The sequence below is a fragment of the Phaseolus vulgaris genome, chromosome 8 (genome assembly GCF_000499845.2).
Source record: "Phaseolus vulgaris cultivar G19833 chromosome 8, P. vulgaris v2.0, whole genome shotgun sequence".
Taxonomy (NCBI): Eukaryota; Viridiplantae; Streptophyta; class Magnoliopsida; order Fabales; family Fabaceae; genus Phaseolus; species Phaseolus vulgaris.
This window is the reverse complement of record NC_023752.2, coordinates 2204821-2232267: the sequence shown is the minus strand read 5'-3', so window position 1 is coordinate 2232267 and position 27447 is coordinate 2204821. Positions and strand designations below refer to the sequence as shown.

The window sequence follows — 27447 nt, the reverse complement described above, 5'->3', positions numbered from 1 at the left end:
CCAGGGATGAAGCAGGTTTTGGTTTAAATAGGCTTAACATGCTCGAAGCTGTAGGATTTTTTTCTTATTGATTTTTCTTCCACGTAAAAAAATATAAAATCGAAAAGTATCATAATGAGATTAAAAGATTAATTTAAAAAAACGTTTGGAAGCCCAAAATGTCCAAAACAAAGGATTACACCTGTTTGAAAATCTAATTTACCATGTTACATTGTTATTTTCCTCAGTAATGTAGAGATTTACCATTTTGTCTATTAAATTAGATAATCTTGAACTATTAAATTAAATTAGTAGTCAGAAAAAAGGTAAATCCAGCCAGAAAGACAGATCATTAAGGTATTGATCACAGATAACTTAAGTTTGGTAGTGGCACAGTACTCTAAAAAGCAGTGAACATCATCAATGTGCGGATACGAAGTAGGAACTCATCACAGCATAAAAGTAGCCAATCAACATAAATGTCTCATTTAGATCAAGAGTTCATTCAGATGTTTGAGAAATTTATTGCATGAGTTAGTGACCTATTGATTCGATAGGAACAAATTCATTGTCTTGTAGAGCTTTCTTGTCAATTGCATGATTGCTTTTGTCCAAATAATGACGACCATCCAATTATGAATACATGTATCATACAACTTAATATGCACAAGTAATTACTAATACTATGTTTATATGCTAAGTCAGATTTTACTGTTCTTCTCATCCTTTTGTTCGAGAGCTCCACCAGCAAGCATATACTCTCTGCCATTAAGTTGTTACCACAACATTAGCATTTCCTCATTCAGAAAATAACAAAGCTAAAATAGGAAAGAAACATGAAAGGGAGAACAACTGTATCATAATAGTGCATGAAATAAAAAAACAACGAAAAAAGGCAATTGTGCCAGAGTTTTCTTTCAAAAACACTTAACAGGAAGCCCCAAGTCAGCACAAGAATACGTCCAGTTTTACCATCAAATATTATGCTCTTCTACCAACACTAACAACTGTTTTTCCTTTCAACGATTAATTAATTGTTGACCAATAATTGTGTAAGTTAATGATAATTGAGTTGCAGTTTATATAAAAATCATAAACACCACACATACCTGAGTCTTCCACAAAGGCGTGCCAAAGCATCGGATCCAGTTCTACATGCAATATCCTCAACCTTAGCAGCGTTGGCTAAAGTCATGCTATCTGCAAGTACAAACTCACATAACTCCTTTAACGAACAAGCATCAGTCAACACAGCTGAATGGCCACCACCAGCAGCAAGTTTCCGAACCTCCCCAACACACCTGTGATTTAGAAACTTCAACATAAAAGCCTGTGTGGTCATGAAAAAGTTTCTTTTAAGTTACAAATACATACCAGTCAACTGGTGATGGATACCAAGCATATGTACATTTCTCATTGGCTGCCTGACCATAATTATTGTAACCCCATCCATGAATTCGACCATCGCTCATAGAGATAAGGGTGTGGGAATGTCCACACGCAACAAGTTGCACCCCTTTAGGAACAACTAAAACCGGAATGTTTCGGAAAAATGTCTGCGAGTCATTAGCAACACACGAGAATAATCCAGTTTGGGGGCCAAGCCCTAGCTGCCCAGACTGACCACCGCCCCAGGCATAAAGTGCTCCTCCCTGAGTTATAGCACACGTGTGTACACCACCACATGCCACATCCTTTATGAAAACATCATCAAGGGTAACCACCCTCCTTGGAAGTAACTCTTTATCCCCATACTGGAGTGAAGAATGCCCAAGCTGGCCCATATTTCCAAGCCCCCAAGTGTAACTGCAAGCTCAAAGGACAAATATTACAAGTGAGAAAGTATTATAAAAGTAACCCAATTTAATAACTAGTACTGGTAATACTGCTTATGCATCCCTTCCCGAATAATACCATTTAAGCAGAACAAGATCCTTGCATAGAATAGAAATTACATAACCACAGAAAACCTTGCAAATAGACTAATAAACCTCGCCACAGATATTTTTCAAACAGAATCTACATAAACCAAGGACACAGAATATAATATAACAGGGTTACACGGTTGGCTCCAGTTATGTATAACTACAGTCGACTTTTACGTATAGCCAAGCCAAGGGAATAGAAACTTGCATAATGATGCAGCATTTCCATTGCATCTTGTCTCCCGAAGTGAGATTCCCTAATGTGTCATGCGGAAAACCACAATTCTCATGCTTAAATTTATAACTATCTCCATGTAGTAAGTCCTTCAAATCACTTACACCTCGCCCATATCAGAAATGGCTGCTGTGTGGTACTCCCCGCATGACACTCTGGCAATCTTCACAAGCTCAGGGGATTCATCAAGAAATTTAGCATAAGAACTTATAATACGAGCACCCTGTAGCCCTTCACAAGTAACACCACGGCCAAGTTGACCATATTCATTGTAGCCTGATTTATAAAAACAGTGAGAAAACCCTGATTAGTAGGTGGCTAGAAACCCAGTTTGCAAGTGCTCATGTTTACTTTCCTACACTCAATGCTGTGTAAACTTACATGCCTTCATCCATGTCAATCAATAAAGGCAGTCATCGACATAAAATTTACAAATCATATATAAACAACATAATTTTTTCGAAAAAAAGCTGTAAATAAAGAATGAATAATTTGAGTTACCCCAAGCTTGTAGTACGCCTTCTTCAGACAAAGCAACTACATGGACAGCTCCACAAGACACTTCACGAATAATCTGCAAGTGTGATCATATAAATGATGGGATAGGAAGGAAAAAGAACAGACAGCAAAACATAATAAAATAATCCTATTCCATCATTTAAAAATTGTATCCCCCCATTATAAAAAAAGAAAAGAAATAGAAACTACACATTTTTCTTTACATTTTATAAAATGAAATTAAACTCTAGAAGAATGGATTCACTCATATATCATGATTCCTACCAAGGTTACAAACAAGAAATTAGGCAAAAGGAAATGTTATGAAATAATTACATTCGCAGAAGCAATTACATTAACCGAAGGAACACATTTTATTCATAGTGAAAAAAAAAGACACTGAGCATGAGTTTGGAAATAAAAAATAAACTTATATAATGACAATGTTTAGAACGGAAAACCTAAAATCATAGTTAGGCATGGAAATAAAACATGAGCAACAAATATGCAAGAGAAAAAGTATATCCAATCAACGGTCAGATATGATGGCATGGCTGACTCTAGGGAAAAAAAGGCAAATGAGAAAATGGAGCTTGGAAAGAGTCCATTATAAGTACACTTTTCCATTGTCATTTTCACTCCTCTCTCTCTACCTTGCATGGATGAATAGTAGGTACTCAGGTCTATTTACCTCTAAATAAGGAAAATAACAAAAAATAAAAAACAATCAAATAAATAACATTATTCTTTAAGTAATGATGAATATGCACGCAAATATGTCAGTATATATACTTACAGTATTAGGTTCGAAGGCTCCCCAAAACAACCTTGGAAGATTTGATCCCTGGAATACAAACAATATGTTGAAGAAGAAAATGATAGATCGTTTCAGACAACATTGTATTAATCCTTTAAAAGGTATTACCTGATTTTGCCCCCACACCCAGAGCCTTCTTGTGGAGATGGTACCGTCATTTTCACGAGGTTCAGCAATGCAAGCAGAACAATGTGCTCCACAGGATACAGATTTTACAAACTCTGACTCTAATTGCTTTACTTTTTTTGGATGTTTCCTTCGTGCCTCAGTTCCATCACCCAATTGACCAAAGTCATTAGCCCCTAGCATATGTAATACGTACATGAGTCTTAGACACTAGGCACTTTTATGTTCCCTAATTATACCTAATACGAGCCATTAAAAATGAGACAAACAAGTAGAATTGTATATTAAAGGGGGAAAATCATCTAAAGTAAATAAATAGGTATGCATATTGTTCCCTGTTATTAATTCTTAATAAATTATCAAATGGAAGTAATTCCAATTATAACAAGGAAAGAACTGCACAGCAAAGATTGTCTCTGCTGACACAGACCAAATCCTATATTTGAAGTGCAATGAGAAATCTGTTAAGATGTTTTTGTCCTAGAATACTGCAAGTCAGTTCCTGCAAGCACTATTCAAGGAGAATGTCTCCCTCCCAAAAGTAGACCTACACTTTCTGTCCCTCTATTTTCTAATGCAACAACCAACCTCTGGTTTGAGTTTTCACATAACAAAAAAACCTCAAGGGTAACTGTGCACATGCAAGCACAATACCAAAATAATTCGTGCTGTCGCTACTAAATAGAATAACTTGACTGCTTAAAAAGTTCATGTCAGTTTCCAACCAACCAATGCTATTATATCTATAACATAAAAGGAGATGCATGGGGCCTCTGAACATAAGAGGCTTAAATTTGGGAAGGGAAGTCCCATGAACGAGCTCACAGTTACTAATTTGGTATGTCCCTTTTCCTTTCCTCTTCCCCTGAGCTTCCTTGTGGGGATTACTTACAAAGCACTCTACGGGTGGATCCAAAATGCAGATTCTCTCCATCCAAAATCTCAACCATTCATTATATTCTATTTCCTCTCATAACAAATTTAAAGGTTTATATGTTTGCTGCACGATGGCTGGGGGGAGCGGAGCTGGAGAAGATCCAAATTCTGGACCCACCATTAAGCCTTAGCAAAATCTAGGGAGGGAAGGTACAAATAATTCACTACAAATTTAATAATTTACTATCCCTTGGGATGCCTAAATAACACAAGCACAGAACAATCATGGGAACAAAGCAGTTCCAAGTTCCAACACTACAAAACACAGACAGTACTTGGATGAACGGAAGAATAAGTAAAGCACACAAGAGAAATAGAAGTCCTAACCCCAAGTGAAGAGCGAGCCATCGGAGGCAATTGCCGCCGTATGCTCCCGGCCACAGGCAACATCCAACCACCGTGCATTGGTGCCAGCCGGACATCCAAACAGCTCAGGAGGCAGCTGTTTGGGAATCCTCAGCTGATCCTCTTTCCCCTTTCTGCCTGTCTGCCCTGATTGATTGTACCCCCACACATAAATCGCACTCTTCCTTGGAACACTCACGGGTCGAACGGTCCCAAAAATCGCATCAATATCCATACTTCGTTCACCTTAACCAGCAAAGACCAATAAGTTCAGTTGTAGATTGCAACAGAAAAATAAAATCTGAACGCCCCCAACGCCAAAAAATAAAATCTTGACGATTAAACTAAAGCAACGAAAAATGAAAGTGAAATTGAAGCCACTTTCTGAATCATTTCCGGTTTCTATGAAGTTGAAAACAAGAAATTAGCAGCAAATAGAGGCATTTCCTTATGAAATCAGGTAATTATGATAAAAATAGAAAAAGTAGATAAGCGATTGAAAAGGAAGAAAGCGGGAATTTAGGGAAAAAGGAGAGGGTTGGAAATTGATTGCAAATGTGAGGATGAGGGATTGAATGAGAGAGAGAAGGTAGAATAGATACCTGAAAAAGGAGTGAAAAAAAGTGAGAAGGAAAAGGAAAAGAAAAGAATCAAGAATTGTAGTCAAGGGAAATGAAGAAGAAGGGTAGACTCAAATGCTTTTCTGCTTCTTCATCACCCTCACCCTCACGTTCACAATATTCAATTTTCTATATCACAGTTACAATAATAATAATTAATTTTAATTATCAAATTATATTATATATATATATATAGATATTGAAATGAAAATATCTTTATTCAATTTAAATACGAGATATTCGTTCCATCCAATCACGGGCATGCAAGATTCGACTATAGTATTTAGCTTGCTTATCAAGGCAAGATTTCTTCCACTGATGAAATTAATGATGTTTGCCCAGTTAGGTTTCTTCGGGGTTGTTGTTGTTTGATGAGTTGAAACCGTAGATAATAAATGTTTAATTAATGTGCCACTCTAATAATTTAATAATGTTGATTAATGATTTTGTTAAAAAAAAAACCTTTCATGGTAAGATGGGGTCTGGGAAGAAGGAGAGTGAAAGGTGAAAGTTTGACTGGAAACAAATTTATTTGATTGGAAGAAGTTTCAGGTAGGCCAACTTTTTGAAGAAATTAGAGGTTTGAGTATTGATTCGGATATTGATGACTTGTGGGTTTGGAGGATGGTATGTATAATGATTTCTCGGTTAAATCGGCTTATAGTGTTTTAAGGGGACATAGTGACGGGATTTGTCAAAATTGTACAATTTTTTCTGGAGTATTAAGGCTTTGTCTGCGGCCCAGGTTCTAATATGGAGGGTATTGGAAAACAAGATTGCTACTAAAGTCAATTTGGCACGACGAAGGGGTGAAGATTGATGTTTTAGTTTGCTGTTTTTGCAGGTTGAAGGAGGAATCTACTAGTCATTTACTCTTTGACTGTAAAATTGCCTGACTCATTTGGGATCAATGTTCCGCGTGGTTAGGAGTATCGTCGGCTGCTTCCATTTATTCTTTCGCTCACTTCTTGCAATTTTGTAACGTTATTTTTAAAGGAGGTGTAGTGGATAAGGGTTGTTGTTCTTTTTGCCCCTTGATTGGAGTGAGTTTGTATTGGGTTTGTTTTGAGTTTGTAGTTTTGAGTTTGTACAGGTTTGTTTTGAGTATTGTACGGGTTTTTTAGTGGTATAATTTTTTTGTTTCTCGTTTTGTTGGTCGGATTTTTTAGTGGTAGAATTTTTTTGTCTCTCTCGTTTTGTTGATTTGGGAGACTTGAGATTTAATTCATATTATATATAAGGTTGAATCACCCTAAGTGGTTCCTATTATTCCATTCTTATTAGTGATTAAAAAAAATCTTTCATGGTAAGATGAAGATCAGTATGAAATTTTTGCTGAATTGAGATGCTTGTAGTTTTTGTTCTCATCCTCTTTTTACCATTTTTATTTTGATTTTGAACTTCTAATCCATCTTAATTAAACTGACTAAATTAGATATTATTCTATAAATAAATATTTATTAAGTATGAACTTATTATCTCACTTTTTTTTTTATCTAATTTCATGTAAGAATGACATATTTTTAAATATATATAAGACTCATCTCAATAAAAGGAAAAGATATGTCTTCATCAAAAGGAAAAAGAAAGAAACGTCTTAGTCATATGAATATTATATCAACCCTTAATAAATATAATATATATATATATATAATAATATTATAATATAAAAGACAAACTGTGTTATCAAATGTTTAGTACATCATTTCTAGGTTTAGAGGGTGATTGTTTATCTCATTAAAAGACAATTGATAATTAATATTTTTCTTTATTTTACAAATAAAAAAAAGTTAGAAATATTATAAATTAAAAAATAAAAAAATGAAAAAGTAAATATAAAAATGTTATTTATAAAGAAATTGTTTAAATCCAAAAAGGATAAGGAATCTGAAGAATAAATATGGGTTTTCATATTATTCTCTTCTTTATACTTTATTATTTAAGTCCATCAAAACTTATAATTTGTGAAATGTGAGGATAAAATTTATGCATACGATTTACTAATTTCATTAAAAGATTTTAGAATTTTCATCTAATAAAGTATTAAGAAATTTGGAAATATTATATATGTTTATTTACTGACTAGAATATTAGGAAGAAAAAGATTTAAATTTGTTAAATAATTAAAATATAGTAATAATAATATGTGAGAAAGATGAGATGTTAGGGTGGTTGGGTCTGAAAGGACAACTTGGAACAGTTGGGAGAACAAATGAAAAAAAAAACATAAAACCATAATAATTAGAATAATAATAATATTATAACAAAAGTGACAAGTTTGTCCTTCCCAAGCTTAATCTCTGGTCAATGTCCAAATGCAATTTCTGTGAGCCTTGACAAAGCTTTTGAATTTATTGCTTCTCCTCTCTATTTATCCTTCCAGGTAAATTGGGTTGGTTATTGATTATGCTTCTTCTCAAACATTATCTTCTTTCTAGTTTTTGTTTTCTAAACTGGTGTGGGTTGTTCTGGATCTGATATTAGTTGGGTTGTAAAGGATTTCTTATATTTCCCAGCATCTAATTTTTTGTGTATTTGCCTTTATTGCGAATTGAAGATATTTGGGGTGGAAAACTTTGATGCAGTATGCATCCAGAATTTTAGATGCTTTTTTTAACTGTTTTTGTGTTAGATCAATTGTTATATTTTATCACACTAATACGCATTGATCTTTAACACAGCGTTTCATTTACATGAATTAAGAAAATCAAATTCTAACGATAAATAGGACTAAAAGTACCTAGAAATTGCATCTACTTTCTATTTAAGATTTTGTTGATCAGTGCCCCCAAAAAAATCACTTTGGAATGATCTCACATCTATTAGTCAAGCCTTAACTAATGGTATGAAATTTGGGTCATAGTTCAAAAGGTAAAAATAGAATGCTTGAGTCATTATGATGAAATATGACGGATGATTAATTTTTTTCCCCAAAATTAATGGCAATAGTTTAAGATTATTGTTCCTCCTTGTCATAGCAATCTTAGTTTACGTTTACTTGCAATGTTGTAAAGATATTGCAGATACAGCAGGATCATGAGTGGGACTTCTGAAAAGAAACTTGTAAGAATTGATGTTAGTTCTGATACTGTGTGCCCATGGTGCTTTGTTGGCAAAAGAAATCTAGATAAGGCCATAGCTGCCTCCAATGATAAATACAACTTCGAGGTCTAACACTCTCCTCTTGTTTGTGCATCCATTGGAACCAAATATGTCTGCGTTTTTCATATGTTAATTTGCCGTTTAACTGAATTTCAGATAACATGGCATCCCTTTCAACTTGATCCTGATGCCCCTAAAGAAGGCATTGACAAAAGGGAGTATTATAGAAAAAAGTTTGGATCCCAGTCAGAACGGATGGAAGCTCGGATGTCAGAGGTTTATATTTGTTGATCACTCTGTTATCATTGGTCTGTGTTGTCTATTTCTCATACCAACAGAGAATTTTGGTATTTGGCAGGTGTTCAGGAATGTTGGTCTGGAATATAGTTTGTCTGGACTCACGTAAGATTGATAGTGGTTTTAAATTTCATCAATGGACAAGCATGTATAAATCACTTTAAAAGTGGAGTGTTCAGAAGTTTGTCTAACCTATGTTCAACTACCATGGTTTTGATTATCCACAGGGGAAACACTATTGACAGCCACAGGCTTATATATTTTGCTAGACAGCAGGGTCTTGATAAGCAACATCTTCTAGTTGAAGAACTTGGCATTGGCTATTTCACACAGGGAAAATACATTGGTGACCAGTAAGTGCTATTATCGTTTTTTTTTGCTCAATTAATGGCACTTCATGTATGTTCCTTTAAGCCCTTCGAAGGACAATATTCTACATACTCCATTGAAGACATGTCTATCGAAATAGATTTCAGTAGAGCTGAATTGTATCGCTTTTTGGCATATCAATGACTCTTAATTCTTACCAGACAAGTTTTTTTTTTATATATTTTATTTCTTTGTGGTTGAATATCTCATTTCTTCAATGGATGTGCATTTAAATATTAACTGTACTCTAAAGTAAATCCAAAGACTAATATTAGAGTGAAATTGAGTGTTCAGCATGAAACAAAATCCGATGATGGGTGGTCTTTTTGGTAGGATATAGCAGATATTGACATTGAAATTAAATGTCTTCAAATCTAGTTCCTAAGATGCCAACATAGTAAGGATTGCAATTAGCATTGCGTAGTCCAACCACTTTATTAAAAAGAAGTTTCTATAATGACACAGTTATTATCATTTTCAATTTGGATGCAGTGAGTTTCTTCTTGAATCTGCTGCAAAGGTTGGTATAGAAGGAGCAGAAGAGTTTCTTAGGGATCCCAACATTGGTCTGAAGGAGGTAATATACATATAAGCACACTTTTATATGCTATTTTCAAATTCAAATTATTACTAGGATATGCCTTATTCTGTTTAATATTTGAGCCATTAGGCATTGTAAGTTCTAACTTCAAAATGCTAAATACATTTCCTTCTTTTTGATGTTAATGTCAAACTGGTAGTGTGATCTTTTTAGTGTGAGTTTGGTTTTCAGTAAACCTGTGTTCCAATGCACCTTCAACTCAATTCAAGAGTGTAGAGTCATTACCATGTAAACGGATAACCACACAGAGCCTTAGTTGTTAGGCAGATAACAAAAAACAAAACCTGATCTTTCTAGGTGAAATCGACTAATGCTGGTCTTGCTTTCCATGACACTATTTACCTAGGTTGAGGAGGAGCTTAAAACGATTTCTGGAAACATTTCAGGGGTTCCTTATTATGTGGTAGGTGTCTACCTTGTTAAAATTCCAGTCTGTTTTTTACAGTTTCATAATGGAAAAAAAAAACAGTGATTCACTTATTTATCATTTGGCAGATTAATGGGACCAACAAGTTGAGCGGTGGACAACCCCCTGAAGTTTTCTTGAGAGCTTTCCAAGCTGCTACAACTTGACTTTCAGATTTTCACAGTTTCTGCTGTAGTCTATAAGGATGAAATCTAGGAAATAACAAGTTGGCCCTTCAGAGTTTTATCATACTCTATCCAATGTAATAAAACTTCTATTGACATGCAAGACAATATTTATGTTTTACAACAATGTGTATATCCGTGTTTCTTTGCAGCCATAATAAAGTGAATGCCTTTGGAATTGCTGTTTTCTTAACTTCGGGCAAATCTACAATTGTGCAAATGTTTGGCTTCTTGTTAATTTTTACATGAAAAAAAAATTACTGCTTTTAAGCTCCCTTCTGCATTTTGGTTATCAACATTCTTCTGAAACCAAAATAAAGTACATTTAAGTATTTTCTTTATTCGTTTCTTGTCCTGCTTTTTTAAATTTTGCACCCTGTGAGAAATGCTTATGCTTGATTTGGTTGTCCCCTCCATTAGCACCCTTTTGGCGATAGAAAGATGTCACAATAATAACTTTTTTGTGTAGGTCAGAGCTTAGGGATAGTTTTTTTAGTTTTTGTAATTGTCCATTAATTCAAGCTTACGTTCTATTATCCTTATAACCAATAACTTCAGGCTTTTGGCCTTTTCATATTTCTTGTTGACCGAAAACATAGATGAGCAACAACTTGAGGACCTCTCATCCTCCTGCTACTGACGCTGCAACCAGTCTTGGCAGATTCAGATTTTCATTTTACACTTTCACTTTCACCAAAAGTCAAGTTGCTTTAAGCTTTTAGAAATACCACATTTACACAGCTGCTTCAGACAACAGGTCAAATCAGCACTGAGCAGAAGAACTGGTTTAAACCGAACCAATTATACAAACAATTTACTTAGCTTAAAAGAAAATCAGAGTACACCGAACCAGTAAAAATTATAATGAGTTGAGGCACACTTACTATATAATTATTTCATGAAAATTTTCAAAATTTGGTTTTGCTTATCTGTCTCGGTTAATCTTAAAAATTAGCAATATTTTAAGGAACTAACCATATTCTCCCATGTGCAAGTTGGGTTAGTTCGATTTTGTCTCCTACAAATTCTTTCTCTTCTTTCTAAGGCTCGTCAGTTTCATAAACAAACTAGGAAAAAGGTTCAAAAATCGAACTTTGGATTAAACTCATAACAAACAACATAAACAAAAACTAAACAAAAGAGAGGTAGTCATTATATCACAAGGCAAACTGTTGAAACCATTACAAAGTTCCCATCTAAAATGGAATTCTCTTTTAATCTCGGCAGTTTTGGCGAGGGCCAAAAGCATAAATATAGAAACAACTTGGAGAAGATTGAACTTCCAGTGATGGTTAATAAAAGTTATATACTAACTATACACGATAAGCGCTTAATCTGAAGTATTCACAATGTCTATGCTTGTATTTTTCCTTTCCTCTGATGTTGGTATTATCCACGATATAAACCTTTTTAGTCAAGATTAAGTCGTTTCATCGAATACCATCTCCTACATCAAAATATAAATAAGTAAATATCATGATTCAGTACACTCCAAATTCTAAATGCACGTATTGTTAATACACAAATTATTATCCAAATGCTGGCACTCCACTCCAGTCATGCTCAATTCATATATTAGATCAATAATAAAAGAGTATTATTATAAAAGGTTGTGTGAAAACAAAAAATATTACTAGAATCGAACTGAAACGAACAGATAAGAAAATTGACATACAAGTGATATTTCACATATAAACAATATTAATGCATGCCAGGTGGAAGTATAAGTCAGCTAAGTTAAAATAATTAGTATCAGGCTCAAGCATGTTTTGCATTTTCATCACCAGTTATTATATATAAACTTTTAGAATTATATAAAAGCACATCCAAATTAATAAATAGACCAGGCCATTAAGTTTGTAGTTAATAACCAAGGGTCACAGAATAAACCTAATATTTCTGTGAGAAAAGCTATAGTTTCTAAAATGATACAATGCATCAGAAAATAAGTTCCATAAGACATTGAGTGATCATGATAACTAGTTATTGTAGAAGAAAAACTGAAATCTACCTCTTAGTTATCCAAAATCCTGTAACATTTTTTAATAATATGACTTTCGCCCTTTAATTTCAATTCAGCTTTCAGTTTTTCTTACATTTTTTGTACCTACAAGCCTCATGTCATAAAGTCATATCAAATTCATCACAAATGGAAACTCCATCTCACTATCAAAAAGTGTTTTTGTAGCCCTTTGTATTGAAATATTACAAAATGGCACATTCTCTGTCCAGCATGACAATGATGTAGCAAAAACATACATATTGCTATGATATTTGGCTAGAGATGTGATAAGAACACACTCTTTGTAACATACACTCGTATTGATTAAAATTTATTCAAAACTACAGATTCAGTAAATATTGTGTGGGGCTCACCAAATTTCGTGATTTCCAATAAATTTCACCCAATGAAAGAGAGTGCTTTCAAAAGAATGTGTTCCTAGCATTACTCTATGCGGCAATTTTACAAGCCATTTCCCTCATCATAGACACCAATACTCTTTTCCCGTGTTCTGAGATAAATAAATCAGAAATTTCATGGGATTTAATGAACCGCTCACCCAAATCAAGAACAGGGTCCAAAAACTGCCTAAAAAATCACGGGGCCGTATTTTCTGTTGGGCAGATAGACTTAAAAACTGGAATCAAATTACTAACATTCATAAGCCCCGGGACATGATTGAAATGTCCCCTAAAGAGTAAAACCTATTATTCATAGATTTCATTTATCTATCATTTCATTATGCACTGCACAAGTACTAACCTAGTATTCTTAACAAGAATCTTGGTATTTGGTAGCCTGATGTTTGCCATGCTACCATGTCAAATAGATGGTTTTTGAATCCTAAAATTTTTCCCTTCAGCACATTTCCGATTGAAATGTTCCAATTTCCAACTATGTAACAGCTTGTTGGCCCACAGGCCCATTTGAACGGGCAGAATTGGACCTGTTCACCAATTTGTTCTGGAACTGGCTTGTTAAAAACATTTTGCACTCTGGACATCATACAGTTCACATAACTAAACAAGAGACATTATCAATTTGCTGGTTTCTGATTGAACTGACTGGTTCAGCCTGGTTCTCATCCTACTAATTTTATGTGTTCTATGTTCTGAATGCTAATGAAGAGGGAAATTTCAGTAAGAAATAATTCAGAAAATACCAAGTAAACATTACCTTCCCACAAACAGGACAGTTGTCACTTCTTTCCATCCACTCATAAATGCAACCAAGATGAAAATGATGAGAGCATTTGGTCACTATCTTTGGATTCTCTTCAGTGTATTCTGCAAGCAAAAATAATTGTAACAAATGTAAGAATCTGATGAAGCTGCTATTGCCAATATAGTGTCCATCCTGATGTTAACAAGTACAACCTTTTGCCAGCAACAAGTATCATACGTTTTTACAAGCACAGGTATTGATCAGAATTTAAGGATGGGCCTCCAACATTCCTGAGCTAAATATAAAGTTACATTCTAAATTCTAAGCCAATGCCGATCAATATTCATGGACTATGTTTTTCTACATTCTAGATCACCTTATGGAATAGCATATAGATAGCATTGAATGAAGCAAAATTATTTTCTTTAATTATTCAAAATATCAAGCTTTGATTCTTCCTCTTCACGATTTACAGGACAGAAGGCACACTTGACAGTCTCAATATCATTTGCAACAAGTAAATCCAAGAAAAAATATAATATCCAAGCAAAACTATACAAGTCAATACAAGTAAACCCCTACTTGCCCTACCTGTTTTGAGCATAGTTGAAAGCTGGATTTTAGGATATTTTTGTGGTTTCCTTATATTTTATATTCGAGTGTATTGGAGAGTTGAGGCCAAAAACATGATTAATGTCAATATACTCCCCTTTTTGTCACTAAACCAGATCTCCAGTAGCATTGCCAGCCAGACTCTGCATTTCATCATTTTACAGATAAAGCCTTCCTTGCATCATTACAGCACAGTCCTCCTTTTTTCAGTTTTGCTCATGTCCTTGAAGATTCAGAGAGGCCACTATCCTCAATTCTTATCAGCATTTACATCATTCCATGTAGTTCTTTCTCTGTTTGCTGTGTTGTGTTAAGGTAGATAGTTTTACATGGTGTGTTCATTATATTTTCAAAGAGGTCGCATTGTGTTTTCCTATATTTCAAAGAGGTCTCTTTTAAAAAGTTTTAATTTCAGAGTTTGGTGGTCACAACTTCTCTTGATGAGCCTAGGTACAGCAGTAAGATTGCTGACACAGTCATGAAAGTTACAGGTTCAAATTATGGCTATAGCCTCTACAGGAGTAAGGTTGTGAACATCTACCCTTCCAAACCCTCAATAACCAGAAGTCGCATGCATTGAGCTAGGCCCTTTGTTTCCTTGACTTCACTGGTAACCGAGTAATGAAATTATCTGAAGACTGAATTTTTAATATTCATTATTACTTTTTAGGATTGTTTTCATTTTGGAGCATTTTATAAATGAGTATAGAATCAATCATTTAACTTGTATCGTAGTCTTCAATCAAACAGCTATCCTGACTGCTATTGGGATTTATAACTTTGCTGCAGACCAATACTTCATCCAAAATTGAGCCCCAGTATCTTGTGATCTTCTGATGAAAATTTGAGTGTAAATAAAAATCTTACCTTCAAGACATGTTGGACAGACATCCTCCACTTCTGATGACGAATAGACAACCCCAGCTCCAGTCGTAAGTTTTGCTGATGAAAGTCTCACAGAGGACTTACGGTATTCCTTTGATCCATCTTCACCGGTATCATTCCATTTACCACCCAAATTTAAAGATTCTGAGTCAGCATCTACATCACCTCTTAGAGGTTCTGACTCTTCATTCAAATGACTTGAACCCTTCTCACGTCTTGACACTAGTCCATCACGCTGTGAACGGAAAAACCTGGGGTCTGAATCATAAGGCAAGGGCCTTGGAGGAGAGCGGTACATGTCAGATAGAGAATTATCAAGTGAAGCTGTAGAAGTCATAGATGTTGTGCCCTGTATAGATGAAGGAATCGTATGCGCTTCCCCTCTACGGAATATTGATGCATACTGAAATTTGCGGTAAATTGGAAAGAGTTTTAGTATATATGGAGTACAGTTCTCATCATTATAAATGGATCTAAGACTAAAATATTGTCCACTGAATATTAATGTACTTAGCAATCAAAATAATAACAACAAATTTGTTAAATTAACAGATGCAGCAAAGCTTTCCTAAACTGAATTATAGGTGATTACAACTTTTTTTAATTAATTTTTCATGGCTTTCTTACAAGCACGTTGGAACCAGGGCTTCAAGAAAATTATCCCTTACAAAATGAAATGAGGAATAACTTCAATTTAAGAGTCACTTCTAACATTGACAGTTCTCATAAGTTACAACCATGGTTATCAAAAACGTAATCCAGCACGACGTTCCTAAATCCATGAAATGGGTTAACTCATATTTTTAAGCTAGTGTAAACTCAAGCAAACTCACTCAAACAAGTGCAAAATCACAATTTCAGTGGCAGTTCTGCAAATTCAGTTGGGCAATAGTTGCCCAAAAAAAACAGAACAATAAAGAGGAAGAATGTGTCCACAATAATAGCAAAAAACAACAGAAGCTCCTACAAATGTAAAAGGTATGTTTGCCACTTCACAAGTATGGAATTCCCAGCAAAGATAGTGCATCAAGAAATGACCATGAAGAAAGACCAAGGTTACCAATAGCAGATATCAAAATATGCAGAAGGCAAAAACTCAGCCTTATATACAGGCCATTGTAGCCTATGGCGCTGCCACAGCAAGCCTCCCTTCACAAATTGCCTATGGTGAGGGGTTGAAAAACATCACGTTGTAGAGTTATGGAGGCACTATAACGGTTATTTAACAATATTAAGCAATACTTCTAATCAAACCATAGACAAAAAACACAAGACAGGGCCCAAAGTGAATCAAAAGAAAACAAGGGAATGGAACATGACAGGTGTTTGGAGTTAGAAACATACCACAGTCAAAAAGTTCTGCAGGAAGCAACTGAGACACATGCAGTTCCTATATACAGGACTATTTGGATTCATATAATCTTCAAAATCATCAACATTAAAACAGCAACAAACTGAACCCATTGTTTCAGCTTCAATATCCCTCTCTCTTTCAACTTAAACTTTTTTCACTCCTCAACTCAAAGATCATCAAAACATTGATGCTGCTACATGTAAGAGAGTCCCCAACAGCACTAACCAAGACTAATGATTATCCTTCCATTAATAAATAAAGGAGAGAGGATTCTAAGCTCGCAGAAGTACAATTGCCTCCGCAAACCAGCACCCTCCCTCTTCTGTTCAGATGTCCTGTTATATGGATGAGCAAACTCTGATTCTCTTGATCACCTGAAACATACACCAAAATTGCATAAATATCACTGAAACCAAAACCATTTGGGAAGGCTGAAGTACAAGCTTCCAGTCATGCAATTGACAAATCAAAATAACAGACTTTTTCTAAAGGCCTAAATTGAGAAATACAGTTCAACTAATGTTGATGCTCCAAATCCAGTAACATCTCATCACACACGCAAAACATCACTGACAAAATACGTACAACAAAACTTAGAGAAAACCAAAAAAGTGTAATGCAACTTTGAGTGCTTCAAGGAAAAGCTATAATCCATTTGCAATATTCCTTCAATTTTTGGCAAAAATGATTGATTACTTCACTTGTAACCGGTTAGTCGTGCTAGTACATCAACTAGCAGAAGGATCAACTTCCGTTTCAGCGGAAATATCGCAATCACTAATTTCACTATTTAGACAACAACCCTCCACACAAAGAAGCAAACCACGCCCTCCATCCTAGAAATTGAAAAGTCAACAAAATAAAAATACAACAATCACATGCATCAATTGTCAAAAGAAATACCAGAATTTCTCACAAGAAGAAAAAATCAACCCAAATTGACAATTCCATAGAAGAAAAAACGGGGAAAAAAAATACCCATTTGCAATTATCAAATAAGAAGGAAACCAAACTATCAAAAACGAAAAAGGGTACGCGAGGAAAATGACAGAGGTATAATATCTGAAAACAAAAGCAAAAAAGAAACACCTGAGAGAGAGAGAGTTTTAAATGAAATTGTTGTTGGGGGAAGAGAATAAGAGTGCGATACAGATAAAGCTATCAAAGATTGAAATTTTTGTGAAGTTGAAAATCTTGTATCATAAAAGGGGGTTTTGGAGTTTTGGGAAAAATTGCTAGAACGAATCACCAGATTAGTTCTTGCTTTCTCTGTTTTTCTCTCTCTTCCAATGTTTCATCTTTCTTCAGTGGGTGAGTGGGCGGAGGAATCAATAACCCTTCAAAGCTTTTCCAAAAGTCTAACATGAAGCACAAAATAGTGATTCACCGACAAACCGCCATTTGTAACCGTGAGATACCATAATCAAAAATTGAGTGGCTGGGATTAGTGTTAGTGAAAATATACTGAATTAACGTTGTACTAACCCTTAAATGTTTAATCTTTAAGCCTAATGCATGTTTGGGTATTTATAAATGTTTGTGTCAAAACCTTAGGTTGAAGATCTTCCTTTTAATTAGCCATTGATGCTGGAAATATCACAATCATATTATTATTATTTTCTTAAAAGCCAAATAATATTACTAATTATCCATTTCAATTACAAAAGTTTAATGCTTGCATATGTTGGATGTAATATTGAATCTTTTTTCAGTAAAAAAAAAAGCTACATATGAATGACAATGACTCTTATGTTTCTGATTAAAATAGAACATTTGTTCCATACTCATTCATTGAGACAAGTTGCATATCTGATGTTCTTATACTCCAAGTAGAATCATATGGTAGTGTGATATAGCTGTACCCTGTAGAGGGGAAATATATGTATAAATATATAATTATTAACTAAAATTAAATTTTAATAAATTTATTAAAAATGTGATATTGATATAAATAATACTCCTTATTTGATTAATTTCATGATAAATTTATTAATTTTATAATAATTAATTTTAGATTAAATATATTTTCCGTCCTTATATTATAACAAGAAATTAGTTGTTGTTATTGGTTCAAACATTAGATCATCCAATTGTTTGTAGTATGAAAATAATTGAAATAAATCTTTATGCAGAATTATTCAATTTTACGTATCACTTCATAAACCCATTAAAAATAATTGTAGTTATTGTGAACTTTCGCAATAAAAAAATATTTAAAAAAAAATTAACAATCTTTGAAAAAAAAAAAACTAATAATCATTTCATTTACAAAAGTACTCTTTCTAATTATTTTCATATACTTAAACAGTCTAAAGATTATAGTTGTTCTTACATGTCAGATGACCGAATGTTCACTGCCGACTTACTCCTGCCTTTGGTTCGTCCGATGACCAAAAGGATGGGGTACCTGCAAGGATACTTCGATGCCAAGTTAGTAGAGATCACTACAAAAGTTTGATCAAAAGTCAGAAGTAACATCATCTTTCATCTTGAGAATCCCCTGTATTTGTACGGTTTATTGGACTTTGTCTGGATAAAAGAATTATCTAGGCCCAATGACCACTTAACCATATTTTACCATTCCTAATAAAGATTAGGATTCCTATTTGTTTGGTAGATATCATTTTGTCGTTACTTATCTGACCATTTGGATGTCTACCCATTTTGTTGCATAATAGTCTTCAACTTTCATGAGGACACTTTACTTATTCTATTCGTCGATATTAGATATAACAATAATTAAAAAAAACATATTTTATCCTTAATTTTATAATTATATTTCACATAATTACCTATTGGTTAAGAATGTAAAATTCCATTGTATTAAATACTCGTGAAATTATTCAAACTCTTAATATTGTTTCTACTCTTGTGGTAATCTATTTTATTGTTTAAAAAGCATTATTCTTGCAAATATTATTGTTTAAAATATTACACAGTACAATCTTCTAAGGAAATATTCTTGCAAATGCTACAAAAAGTTATAACTTCACAAAATCGCATAAGGATTTGTTTAATTTACTCGCAAAGTTATATCGACATTCTGTGAAAATTAGCCTATTATTATATATGTTTCTTTATGTTATTTTGAGTAAAAATTACATATTTTTTTATATATAACTCGTTATTCTAGAAATCTTCCACATAAAATATGATATTTTAATTACGGTGTCATCTCATATTTTAAAAATTATATACTTTTTAAAGAGTAAACATATGTTAAAATCAATAAAATTTACCTATATTTTAACAAAAATTAAGCTTAATAGAATTATAAAATTTCTAAAATCAAACAAATTTTTTTAAAACTCATTCCCAAACTTAGAGGTCTATTAAACATTTATTTTCTTTTTATAAGCATATAAAATTTTAAAATCTAACATAATCTTCATAGTCAAATAATATGTCCATCGAACTCATGATTGAAACACAATTAAGAATACTTTGTAGCCAATTTCACAATTGAACCTCTACTTTACACTTAAAAGAACAAATGTTAATAAAACTATTGAAATTGCATACATAGACTACAAACCGAACATATATTACTCCGAATTTTTGCAAATTATTATCTAAAAGGATATCTTTAAAATTAATTTCCATAACACCAAAGATCTACCAAAAGTAATACAAACATTCCAAATTCTTCCCAGTCAGGAATGACCTTTGTAATTCATACAAAAAAAAAAATTGCTTAACAGCTCTTTGAAGTTTCAACCCAAACCATTTTCACAAGAATTGTCATTAATAGCATAATCTTTCAAAGTAGTTTGCAGTTGAGACAATCTTAAACTCGTAGAGAAAGGAACACACCAATAAAAGAAACTTTAATTAAAAATAGTCAAATCAATGAAATGATTACAGTTAAATAATGCAAAGACTTCACCCTTAATTAAAGGCACTTAAGTTGAACATACTTTTTAATGTCATGCCAAAAGAATTGAGCTAAAGTTATTCATATGCAGAGTGGGTCCTGGACCCAATTTCATGTATCAGGAGTTAGGAGTTATAAGTAAGTGTGGTTAGGCGGAGGCAATCTGGTTGTGAGTGGAATTGTAAAATGCTGATAATGATGGATGTTGTTAATCCTCAATAGGACCCTTCAGCATGTCTCGGTCTTATAGACCAATGGATGCTTGCTGACACTATATTTGCTCTGGCTAATGGTACGCAATGTTGGGGATAACAGGGCCCGGGTCTAAGTTTGTTGGTTGGGGTAGTCTCTTTTTGGTGGTAAGGGTTGAATAGATAAGCTCTCCTTGGGGGTTATGCACTCTGAGTTATGATCTGGCATAACGCTCACTGGAAGAAGTTTGGAATGGCGGTTTAGGGAGCTGGTGGAGTGTTAATCCTATTGCTGCAGGATGGTATGTGGTTAGTAGGAAATGAATGAGCTTTGGAATTGTCACTAATGAGTAGGTTTTGATGAGGCACAGAGAAGGGTCTTATGGTGCATACCATGTTAGATGCCAAAAATACCTTATATAGATGTGGTGGTATGTTGAAGAGAGTTTGAAGATCAGGGAGCAGGACCATCAGAGTGTAGTACAACTAAATAGGAAGTGGAAGTTAGAAAGGAGATGCTGGATTTATTGGGGAAAATACAAGGTATAGCTGGTTCTCATCTGGTGCACGTGGAAGATCTATGGTTTTGCATAGAGAGCTTTAACCAAGCCAGGGTGTGTGGGTTAAATGTCTCAAGTTGGAGACGGTGATGTGGCACAGTTCTTGTAGTTCTTGGTGGAGGTTGCTGAACGGGAGATAGCATAACATAGCTATATCATGGTGCAACATCTGTAGCATATCAAAATAGCTGGGATGGGCACGGCGTGGCAGGTGTTTTAAGCCAGCTGGAAAGGAATTTTAAGGCCTAAACTTTCCTGTGAGTTACTTGGGTGTTATATGGTGAAGTTAAAGATCAATTTGAAGTATCTGAAGACGCTGCTGAAAGCTAATGAGATGGTGGAGGTAGCTGATTCTCTCGGTGCTCTGGAAGGTCGTTTGCTGCAGATTTTTTGCAGCTCAATAGAGGACGCAACACTGCTGCAGATGATGATGTTAAAGAATTAATTATAGTAGGTGTTTCAACCACAACTGATGAAGTTCTTCTATACCATGTACATATGGATGGTGGCCTGATTGTGAAGTTGGTTGGGTGATACAAGGTGCAATCTTGGTACACAGGAATAAAGCTGAAGATCTCGGCAGGAAGTAATTCTGGATGTTGCTATAGGTGGTGGTTGAGAGAGGTAGCACCAGTTATTAAGCTTTGGATGTGGAGGTTGTGCTGCAAGTGGTTGTCAAGCTGGTCGGAGGATTACGTTGGGTTTCTGGTGGTTGAAATGCTGTTTAGTGTTATTTGCAGCAGTCCAGCAGAATAATAGAAACAGAATGGGGGCTGGTGTAGGTTGTGTATTTATGCAGTAGTTTTTATTTTCTTCCTGTTTTGGGGTGCTCTTATTGGAGGTCCTAAAACATGGTTTGGAGTGTGTAAAGGGTTGGGATACCCCTTTTGTATCTCTCTTAATTTAATTTTATTCTTTGCTGATAAAAAAAAAAAGAATTGAGCTGAAATTCTTAGCATAGTTCTTGCAATTCCTGCATGTCTTCTTAAAGGAGAAGAGTGATACTGATGTAGAGTTGTGGTGGTAAGATGTAGCTGCTGTTTCTGATACAGACCATGCTCAACTTCCACCTCTACTTCTCCCATTGTTGGTCCTTCATCAGCCTCATTCTTTTGATGCGCATCTTAACGTGATATCTATTTAAGACTTGCTATATATAAGAAAAAAGATGATTATAATGACAACTTTAAATACAGTCACATTCACTAAATGCTAAAAACAAGGAAAGCTACAAAAGCTAGAAAATCTTAATTAAACTTGACTACTTCAAACACTCACTAAATTACCTCTGTAACATGTCTTCTAAGTCATTGTATTCAGTTTACTGTCCTTTTAAAGGTCAATGCCATACTCAAATCCCTCTGATTTTGGGAGAATGGTTTTGGACAATAAGGTATAATCACTATTGATGTTTGTGACATCTGCTTGTTCCTGCAACAATAGAGCAAGCTCAAGTTCCTCCTCAACTTCACCCATTGTTGGTCGTTCATCAGGTTCCTTCATTATGCATCTTAAGGCGATATCTATAAAGACTTTCCAACACTCTGGTGCAATCTTCCCTTTGATTTTCGGATCAATATTCTCCTCAACACTCTTCTTCTCCAGTGGTTCTCCTGCTGCTCCAATAAAATCCGATTTAAAAAATCTTCTTGTCATCACAACTTGCAGTAGAACCATACCAAATGCGTAAACATCAGATCTATCCGTGACAGTACCAAAAAAGATCTCCTCAGGTGAGTAGGGCAAAATACCTAAAAGCGAAAGTATCATCAGCTTTGTTCAGCTTATTATGTAGCAGCATATAGTTACGAGATATAAACGTTACAATAACATAGTTATAGAACAATTACCTGCATAAATCGATTGTTTTGGTTTTGGTTTTTCCTTGAAATGTGCTCCTAATATGCTATATCCAAAACTTGAGAGTTTTGGATGCATGTTGTCATCCAAAAGAATGCTGCTAGGATTGATGTGACGGTGAATGATGGTGCGCTTGAGTCCTGCATGAAGGTAGTGTAGTCCACGTGCTGCTCCTATGCAAATCTCTACTCTTTTCTTCCATGAAAGTGCTTTCCTATCTCCCAGGTGTTGATCTAGAGATCCATTGTACATGTACTCATACACAACAATACTCTCGTTTTTGTGGTTGCAAAATCCCACAATAGACACACAATTAGGGTGATGAAGCTGACACAGTAACTCTACTTCTTTTTTGAACCCTTTACTGTTGTGCACATCAAATCGCTTCACGGCGACTGCGTAATCAGAACCATCATTATGTTGGAGACGACCTTTGTACACAAAACCACATCTTCCACGTCCAAGTACTCTGTTCTCATCAAAATTGTTGGTTGATTTTCTAACATCGTCCAGAGAAAAATGAGTGCACAACTCTTCTATCACTGTTGGATATTGTCTCCCAGATGAACTTGATTCACCAAACCATTTGAGAAACATTGTTCCAATTCCAGACAGAGACCAACTTCCTTAATTACCCCTCTAACCAAAAACATTGACCTCTACTTGCCTTAGAGATCTTCATACCCAACTCAAGCTTATCCCGTTTTTGTTTGACCTATTTTTGTTTGACCTACTTTCCCATTTCTTTAAAATAGATATTGGTATTAAATATTCTATACTTAAACTCAAATGATGAATATGGACAGCTTTTTATGTTTCATCACTGAAGGTGGCGGGAACAATAAATTTCATTTGGATTTCGGACAGAAGAGAAGAGGAGATATAACTGTGAGCAGGTAACAATAAATATCATCTCTTGAATTAAAGAGAAGGTTATCAAAAGCCAGCTCATCAATGTGTTTTTTCCATTTTTTTCTCTTTTTATATATATATATATATTATTTTTAAATAAATTTAACTAACACAAATATTTCAATAAAATAAAATAATAATAATTAATAAATTAATTTTAATAAAAAATATATAGTTATTTATAATAAAAAATTATATAATAATATTATTTACATTTAATATAAAATTATTTTCTAACTATAATTTTTAAATTTATGAATATTTAAATTATTTATTTCTATATAATAATTTATAATTTTTAAATATATTTATAATTTCAATGTAAATTATTTTTGACAACTAACTCGAAAACTCGCACCTGTGTATATCTGTATTTTATTATTATTATTATGTATTCAGTATTTTATTTTTATTAGGTATCCAATATTTTAAAATATATAATTTTTGTCGTCTATTAGGTATTCAATATTATAATCATATTTAAGTTTTTTTTAATGTCATTTAAGATAAAATTGTAATTAATTGATAATATAAAAATTACAATATACATGAAAACTAACATCATATTTTAAAATATATAACTTTTGTCCTCTATTTTGTTGAATCTATAATTTTGGTCTTCTCATTTTAAAATAAACATATTTGGTGTTTTTGTTATGAAAAATCAAAATGTAGTTGAATTTTTTGTGAGAACTAAAAAGATGGAGAAAATTGGCTTACAAAATTAAAATAGTTGGACATAAATTAATTTGAATGTGTTTCTAGTTATAGAAACTTTCAATGTTCAATGATTCTTCACACTTGTTTTTTCACATTGTTTTCATTCCATTCCAATTATTATTCCATTCCAACCTTAATCCCCAATTATCTCAATAAAGAGTAACACTTGCAAAATAAATGTGCTTCCATCAACTTATAACACTGGCAAAATAAAAAGAATAGAGCTATGATTGAAACACAATTATAAATACCTTGTAGCCAATTTCACAATTGAACCTCCACTTTACAAAAGAACAAATGTTAAGAAGACTATTGAAATTGCATACATAGACTACAAAACCGAAACATATATTACTTCGATTTTTTGCAAATTATTATCTAAAAAGAGTATCTTTAAAATTAATTTTCATAACACCAAAGATCTACCAAAAGTAATACAAACATTCCAAACTTTTCCCAGTCAAGAATCACCTTTGTAATTCATACAAAAATAAAAAATTGCTTAACAGCTCTTTGAAGTTTCAACCCAAACCATTTTCACAAGAATTGTCATTAATAGCATAATCTTTCAAAGTAGTTCGCAGTTAAGACAATCTTAAACTCGTAGAGAAAGGAACACACCAATAAAAGAAACTTAATTAAAAATAGTCAAATCAATGAAATGATTACAGTTAAATAATGCTAAGAATTATCTTCACCCTTAATTAAAGGAACTTACAATTAATTCATTTATTAAAATTTTGAATACTTTAGTTTATATATAATGTTTCCAAAATGATTTTAAATAATTAACGTACAGAAAGAATAGCAGCAGCAGAATTTTAATTTTCAAAACTAAACTTTTCAATTTTTTATCCTCATAAAATACAATTCATAATATTTATTACTTACAAACTACAATAATTAAAAAAAAAATCTGAAAATAATTAATCAATTAACAACTAAAAGAATGCTGTTCTTCACTTTACCTTTTAAAAAAGGAAAAGAAAACACTGACCCACTACCTTCAATGATGAAACAACAAAAGTTGTCCATATTCATCATTTGTTATCTATTTTTATGAAATGGAAAAGTGGGTAAAACAAAAACAGGATAAGCTTGAGTTGGGTATGAAGATCTCTAAGGAGAGTAGAGGTGAATGTTTTTGGTTAGAGAGGAAATTAAGGAAGTTGGTCTCTGTCTGGAATTGGAACAATGTTTCTAAAATGTTTTGGTGAATCAAGTTCATCTGGGAGACAGTATCCAACAGTGATAGAAGAGTTGTGCACTCATTTTTCTCTGGACGATCTTAGAAAATCAACCACCAATTTTGATGATAAGAGAGTAATTAGAAGTGAAGGATGTGGTATTGTATACAAAGGTTGTCTCCAATATAATGATGGTTCTGATTACGCAGTCGAAGTGAAGAGATTTAATGTGCTCAACAGTAAAGAGTTCAAAAAACAAGTAGAGTTACTGTGTCAGCTTCATCACCCTAATTGTATGTCTATTGTGGGATTTTCCAACCACAAAAAATGGAGTTTTGTTGTGTATGAGTACATGTCCAATGAATCTCTAGATCACCACCTGAGTGGTAAGGTCAGGGAAGCACTTTCATGGAAGAAAAGAGTAGAGATTTGCATAGGAGCAGCACGTGGACTACACTACCTTCATGCAGGACTCAAGCGCACCATCATTCACCGTCATATCCATCCTAGCAACATTCTTTTGGATGACAACATGCACCCAAAAGTCTCAGGTTTTGATTATAGCATACTAGGAGCACATTTCAAGGAAAAGCCAAAACCAATCAAATCGAATATTATAGGTAATTGTTCTATTATTATGTTATTGTAACGTAATATATCTCGTAACTATATATATGCTGCTACAGAATAATTGCCCATTTTTGTCAATTAAACTGAACAAAGCTTATAGGTTTTCTGGAATACTTACCTACGGAGGCCTTTACGGAGGGTACTTTCACAGATAGATCTGATGTTTACTCATTTGGTATGGTTCTACTGGAAGTTGTGGGGGCAAGAAGATTTTTTAAACCGATTTATTTTGAAGTAGCAGGAGAACCACTGGAGAAGAATTGTGTTGAGGAGAATATTGATCCGAAAATCAAAGGGAAGATTGCACCAGAATGTTGGAAAGTCTTTATAGATATCACCTTAAGATGCTTACAGAGTGAACCTGATGAACGACCAACAATGGGTGAAGTTGAGGTGGAACTTGAGCTTGCTCTATTGTTGCAGGAACAAGCAGATGTCACAAACATCAATAGTGATTATACCTTATTGTCCAAAACCACTATTATCCCAAAATCAGACTGGAGATTTGAGTATGTCATTGACTAGTAAAAAGGACAGTAAACTGAAGACAATGACTTAGAAGACATGTTACTCAGGTAATTTAGTGAGTGTTTGAAGTAGTCAAGTTTAATTAAGATATCTCTAGCTTTCCTTGTTTTTAGCATTTTGATGAATGTGATTGTATATGAACTTAATGGTAGCAATGAATGATGAATATTTTATATAAAAAAAGACAAGATATCATCCTTTTGAGGCTGATTAATGACCAACTATGGGAGAAGTGAGCATTCTCTGTATCAGAAACACCAGGTACACCTTACCACCACAACTCTACATCAGTATCACTCTTCTCCTTTAAGAATACCTTCTTTGTCAGCAATCGAAAACTACAACTACCCTTCCATCTGGATTACTACAACCCCCTCCAATTCCAGAACAAATCTGGGAAGATATGGCCATGGATTTCATTGTTGACTTGGCTCCCTCTCATGGCTTTAATGTCATCTTCGTTGTTATAGATCTAGGTTATCCTCTATTTCTTATTCCGTAAGCAAAAAACTCAAGACTTCCTCGCC

At 33.8% G+C, this 27447-nt stretch overlaps 5 protein-coding genes across 10 annotated transcripts; 2 read left to right on the top strand and 3 right to left on the bottom strand.

Annotated features, from left to right (window-relative positions):
• Positions 1–442: 442 nt before the first annotated feature.
• On the bottom strand, positions 443–5638 carry LOC137825910 (ultraviolet-B receptor UVR8). Of its 2 annotated transcripts, XM_068631715.1 has the most exons (9): positions 5464–5638; positions 4844–5107; positions 3563–3756; positions 3434–3481; positions 2641–2713; positions 2244–2415; positions 1354–1785; positions 1089–1280; positions 443–741 (listed from the first exon to the last, which is right to left on the bottom strand). In XM_068631715.1, the coding sequence occupies exons 2-9, from the start codon at positions 5094–5096 to the stop codon at positions 681–683; spliced, it is 1425 nt and encodes a 474-aa protein (XP_068487816.1). In that variant the 5' UTR covers positions 5097–5107; positions 5464–5638; the 3' UTR covers positions 443–680. The 2 variants fall into 2 exon arrangements, with proteins under 2 accessions (XP_068487816.1, XP_068487817.1); XM_068631716.1 differs by lacking the exon at positions 5464–5638 and having other exon boundaries at positions 4844–5425.
• Positions 5639–7733: 2095 nt separating this feature from the next.
• LOC137825914 (uncharacterized) lies at positions 7734–10619 on the top strand. 2 transcript variants are annotated; one of them, XM_068631722.1, is made up of 8 exons: positions 7734–7864; positions 8496–8649; positions 8740–8859; positions 8942–8985; positions 9108–9233; positions 9742–9826; positions 10197–10253; positions 10346–10619. In XM_068631722.1, exons 2-8 carry the CDS (start codon positions 8518–8520, stop codon positions 10421–10423), a joined length of 642 nt encoding a protein of 213 aa, XP_068487823.1. In that variant the 5' UTR covers positions 7734–7864; positions 8496–8517; the 3' UTR covers positions 10424–10619. The 2 variants fall into 2 exon arrangements, with proteins under 2 accessions (XP_068487823.1, XP_068487824.1); XM_068631723.1 differs by having other exon boundaries at positions 7753–7864; positions 8505–8649.
• A 953-nt stretch (positions 10620–11572) lies between these two features.
• On the bottom strand, positions 11573–17962 carry LOC137825912 (E3 ubiquitin-protein ligase At3g02290-like). Of its 2 annotated transcripts, none has more exons than XM_068631720.1 (5): positions 17708–17962; positions 16449–16832; positions 15087–15507; positions 13620–13729; positions 11573–11888 (listed from the first exon to the last, which is right to left on the bottom strand). In XM_068631720.1, exons 2-5 carry the CDS (start codon positions 16566–16568, stop codon positions 11862–11864), a joined length of 678 nt encoding a protein of 225 aa, XP_068487821.1. In that variant the 5' UTR covers positions 16569–16832; positions 17708–17962; the 3' UTR covers positions 11573–11861. The 2 variants fall into 2 exon arrangements, with proteins under 2 accessions (XP_068487821.1, XP_068487820.1); XM_068631719.1 differs by having other exon boundaries at positions 17548–17955.
• A 2302-nt stretch (positions 17963–20264) lies between these two features.
• On the bottom strand, positions 20265–23790 carry LOC137826564 (receptor-like protein kinase FERONIA). 2 transcript variants are annotated; one of them, XM_068632573.1, is made up of 3 exons: positions 22934–23686; positions 22370–22834; positions 20265–22233 (listed from the first exon to the last, which is right to left on the bottom strand). In XM_068632573.1, the coding sequence occupies exons 1-2, from the start codon at positions 23538–23540 to the stop codon at positions 22416–22418; spliced, it is 1026 nt and encodes a 341-aa protein (XP_068488674.1). In that variant the 5' UTR covers positions 23541–23686; the 3' UTR covers positions 20265–22233; positions 22370–22415. The 2 variants fall into 2 exon arrangements, with proteins under 2 accessions (XP_068488674.1, XP_068488675.1); XM_068632574.1 differs by lacking the exon at positions 20265–22233 and having other exon boundaries at positions 22239–22834; positions 22934–23790.
• A 1852-nt stretch (positions 23791–25642) lies between these two features.
• Positions 25643–27134, top strand: LOC137823579 (receptor-like protein kinase FERONIA). 2 transcript variants are annotated; one of them, XM_068628775.1, is made up of 2 exons: positions 25643–26382; positions 26634–27134. In XM_068628775.1, the coding sequence occupies exons 1-2, from the start codon at positions 25770–25772 to the stop codon at positions 26915–26917; spliced, it is 897 nt and encodes a 298-aa protein (XP_068484876.1). In that variant the 5' UTR covers positions 25643–25769; the 3' UTR covers positions 26918–27134. The 2 variants fall into 2 exon arrangements, with proteins under 2 accessions (XP_068484876.1, XP_068484875.1); XM_068628774.1 differs by having other exon boundaries at positions 26493–27134.
• The last annotated feature ends 313 nt before the right edge of the window (positions 27135–27447 follow it).

What these genes read in the sequence shown, in the direction of transcription:
- LOC137825914 (XM_068631722.1), top strand. Translation starts at nt 8,518, where the DNA reads ATGAGTGGGACTTCTGAAAAGAAACTTGTAAGAATTGATGTTAGTTCT. An exon ending in TATAGTTTGTCTGGACTCAC is followed by an intron (nt 8,986 to 9,107) that starts GTAAGATTGATA and finishes GATTATCCACAG; the next exon opens with GGGAAACACTATTGACAGCC. An exon ending in CAGGGGTTCCTTATTATGTG is followed by an intron (nt 10,254 to 10,345) that starts GTAGGTGTCTAC and finishes ATCATTTGGCAG; the next exon opens with ATTAATGGGACCAACAAGTT.
- LOC137825910 (XM_068631715.1), bottom strand. Translation starts at nt 5,096, where the DNA reads ATGGATATTGATGCGATTTTTGGGACCGTTCGACCCGTGAGTGTTCCA. An exon ending in TGGCTCGCTCTTCACTTGGG is followed by an intron (nt 3,757 to 4,843) that starts GTTAGGACTTCT and finishes TACATATGCTAG; the next exon opens with GGGCTAATGACTTTGGTCAA. An exon ending in GAGCCTTCGAACCTAATACT is followed by an intron (nt 2,714 to 3,433) that starts GTAAGTATATAT and finishes TCACACTTGCAG; the next exon opens with ATTATTCGTGAAGTGTCTTG.
- LOC137826564 (XM_068632574.1), bottom strand. Translation starts at nt 23,540, where the DNA reads ATGTTTCTCAAATGGTTTGGTGAATCAAGTTCATCTGGGAGACAATAT. An exon ending in AAAACAATCGATTTATGCAG is followed by an intron (nt 22,835 to 22,933) that starts GTAATTGTTCTA and finishes TTTCGCTTTTAG; the next exon opens with GTATTTTGCCCTACTCACCT.
- LOC137823579 (XM_068628774.1), top strand. Translation starts at nt 25,770, where the DNA reads ATGTTTCTAAAATGTTTTGGTGAATCAAGTTCATCTGGGAGACAGTAT. An exon ending in AATCAAATCGAATATTATAG is followed by an intron (nt 26,383 to 26,492) that starts GTAATTGTTCTA and finishes CAAAGCTTATAG; the next exon opens with GTTTTCTGGAATACTTACCT.
- LOC137825912 (XM_068631720.1), bottom strand. Translation starts at nt 16,568, where the DNA reads ATGGGTTCAGTTTGTTGCTGTTTTAATGTTGATGATTTTGAAGATTAT. An exon ending in CTGTCCAACATGTCTTGAAG is followed by an intron (nt 13,730 to 15,086) that starts GTAAGATTTTTA and finishes TTTTGCTTGCAG; the next exon opens with AATACACTGAAGAGAATCCA. An exon ending in ACTGTCCTGTTTGTGGGAAG is followed by an intron (nt 11,889 to 13,619) that starts GTAATGTTTACT and finishes ATTTTGATGTAG; the next exon opens with GAGATGGTATTCGATGAAAC.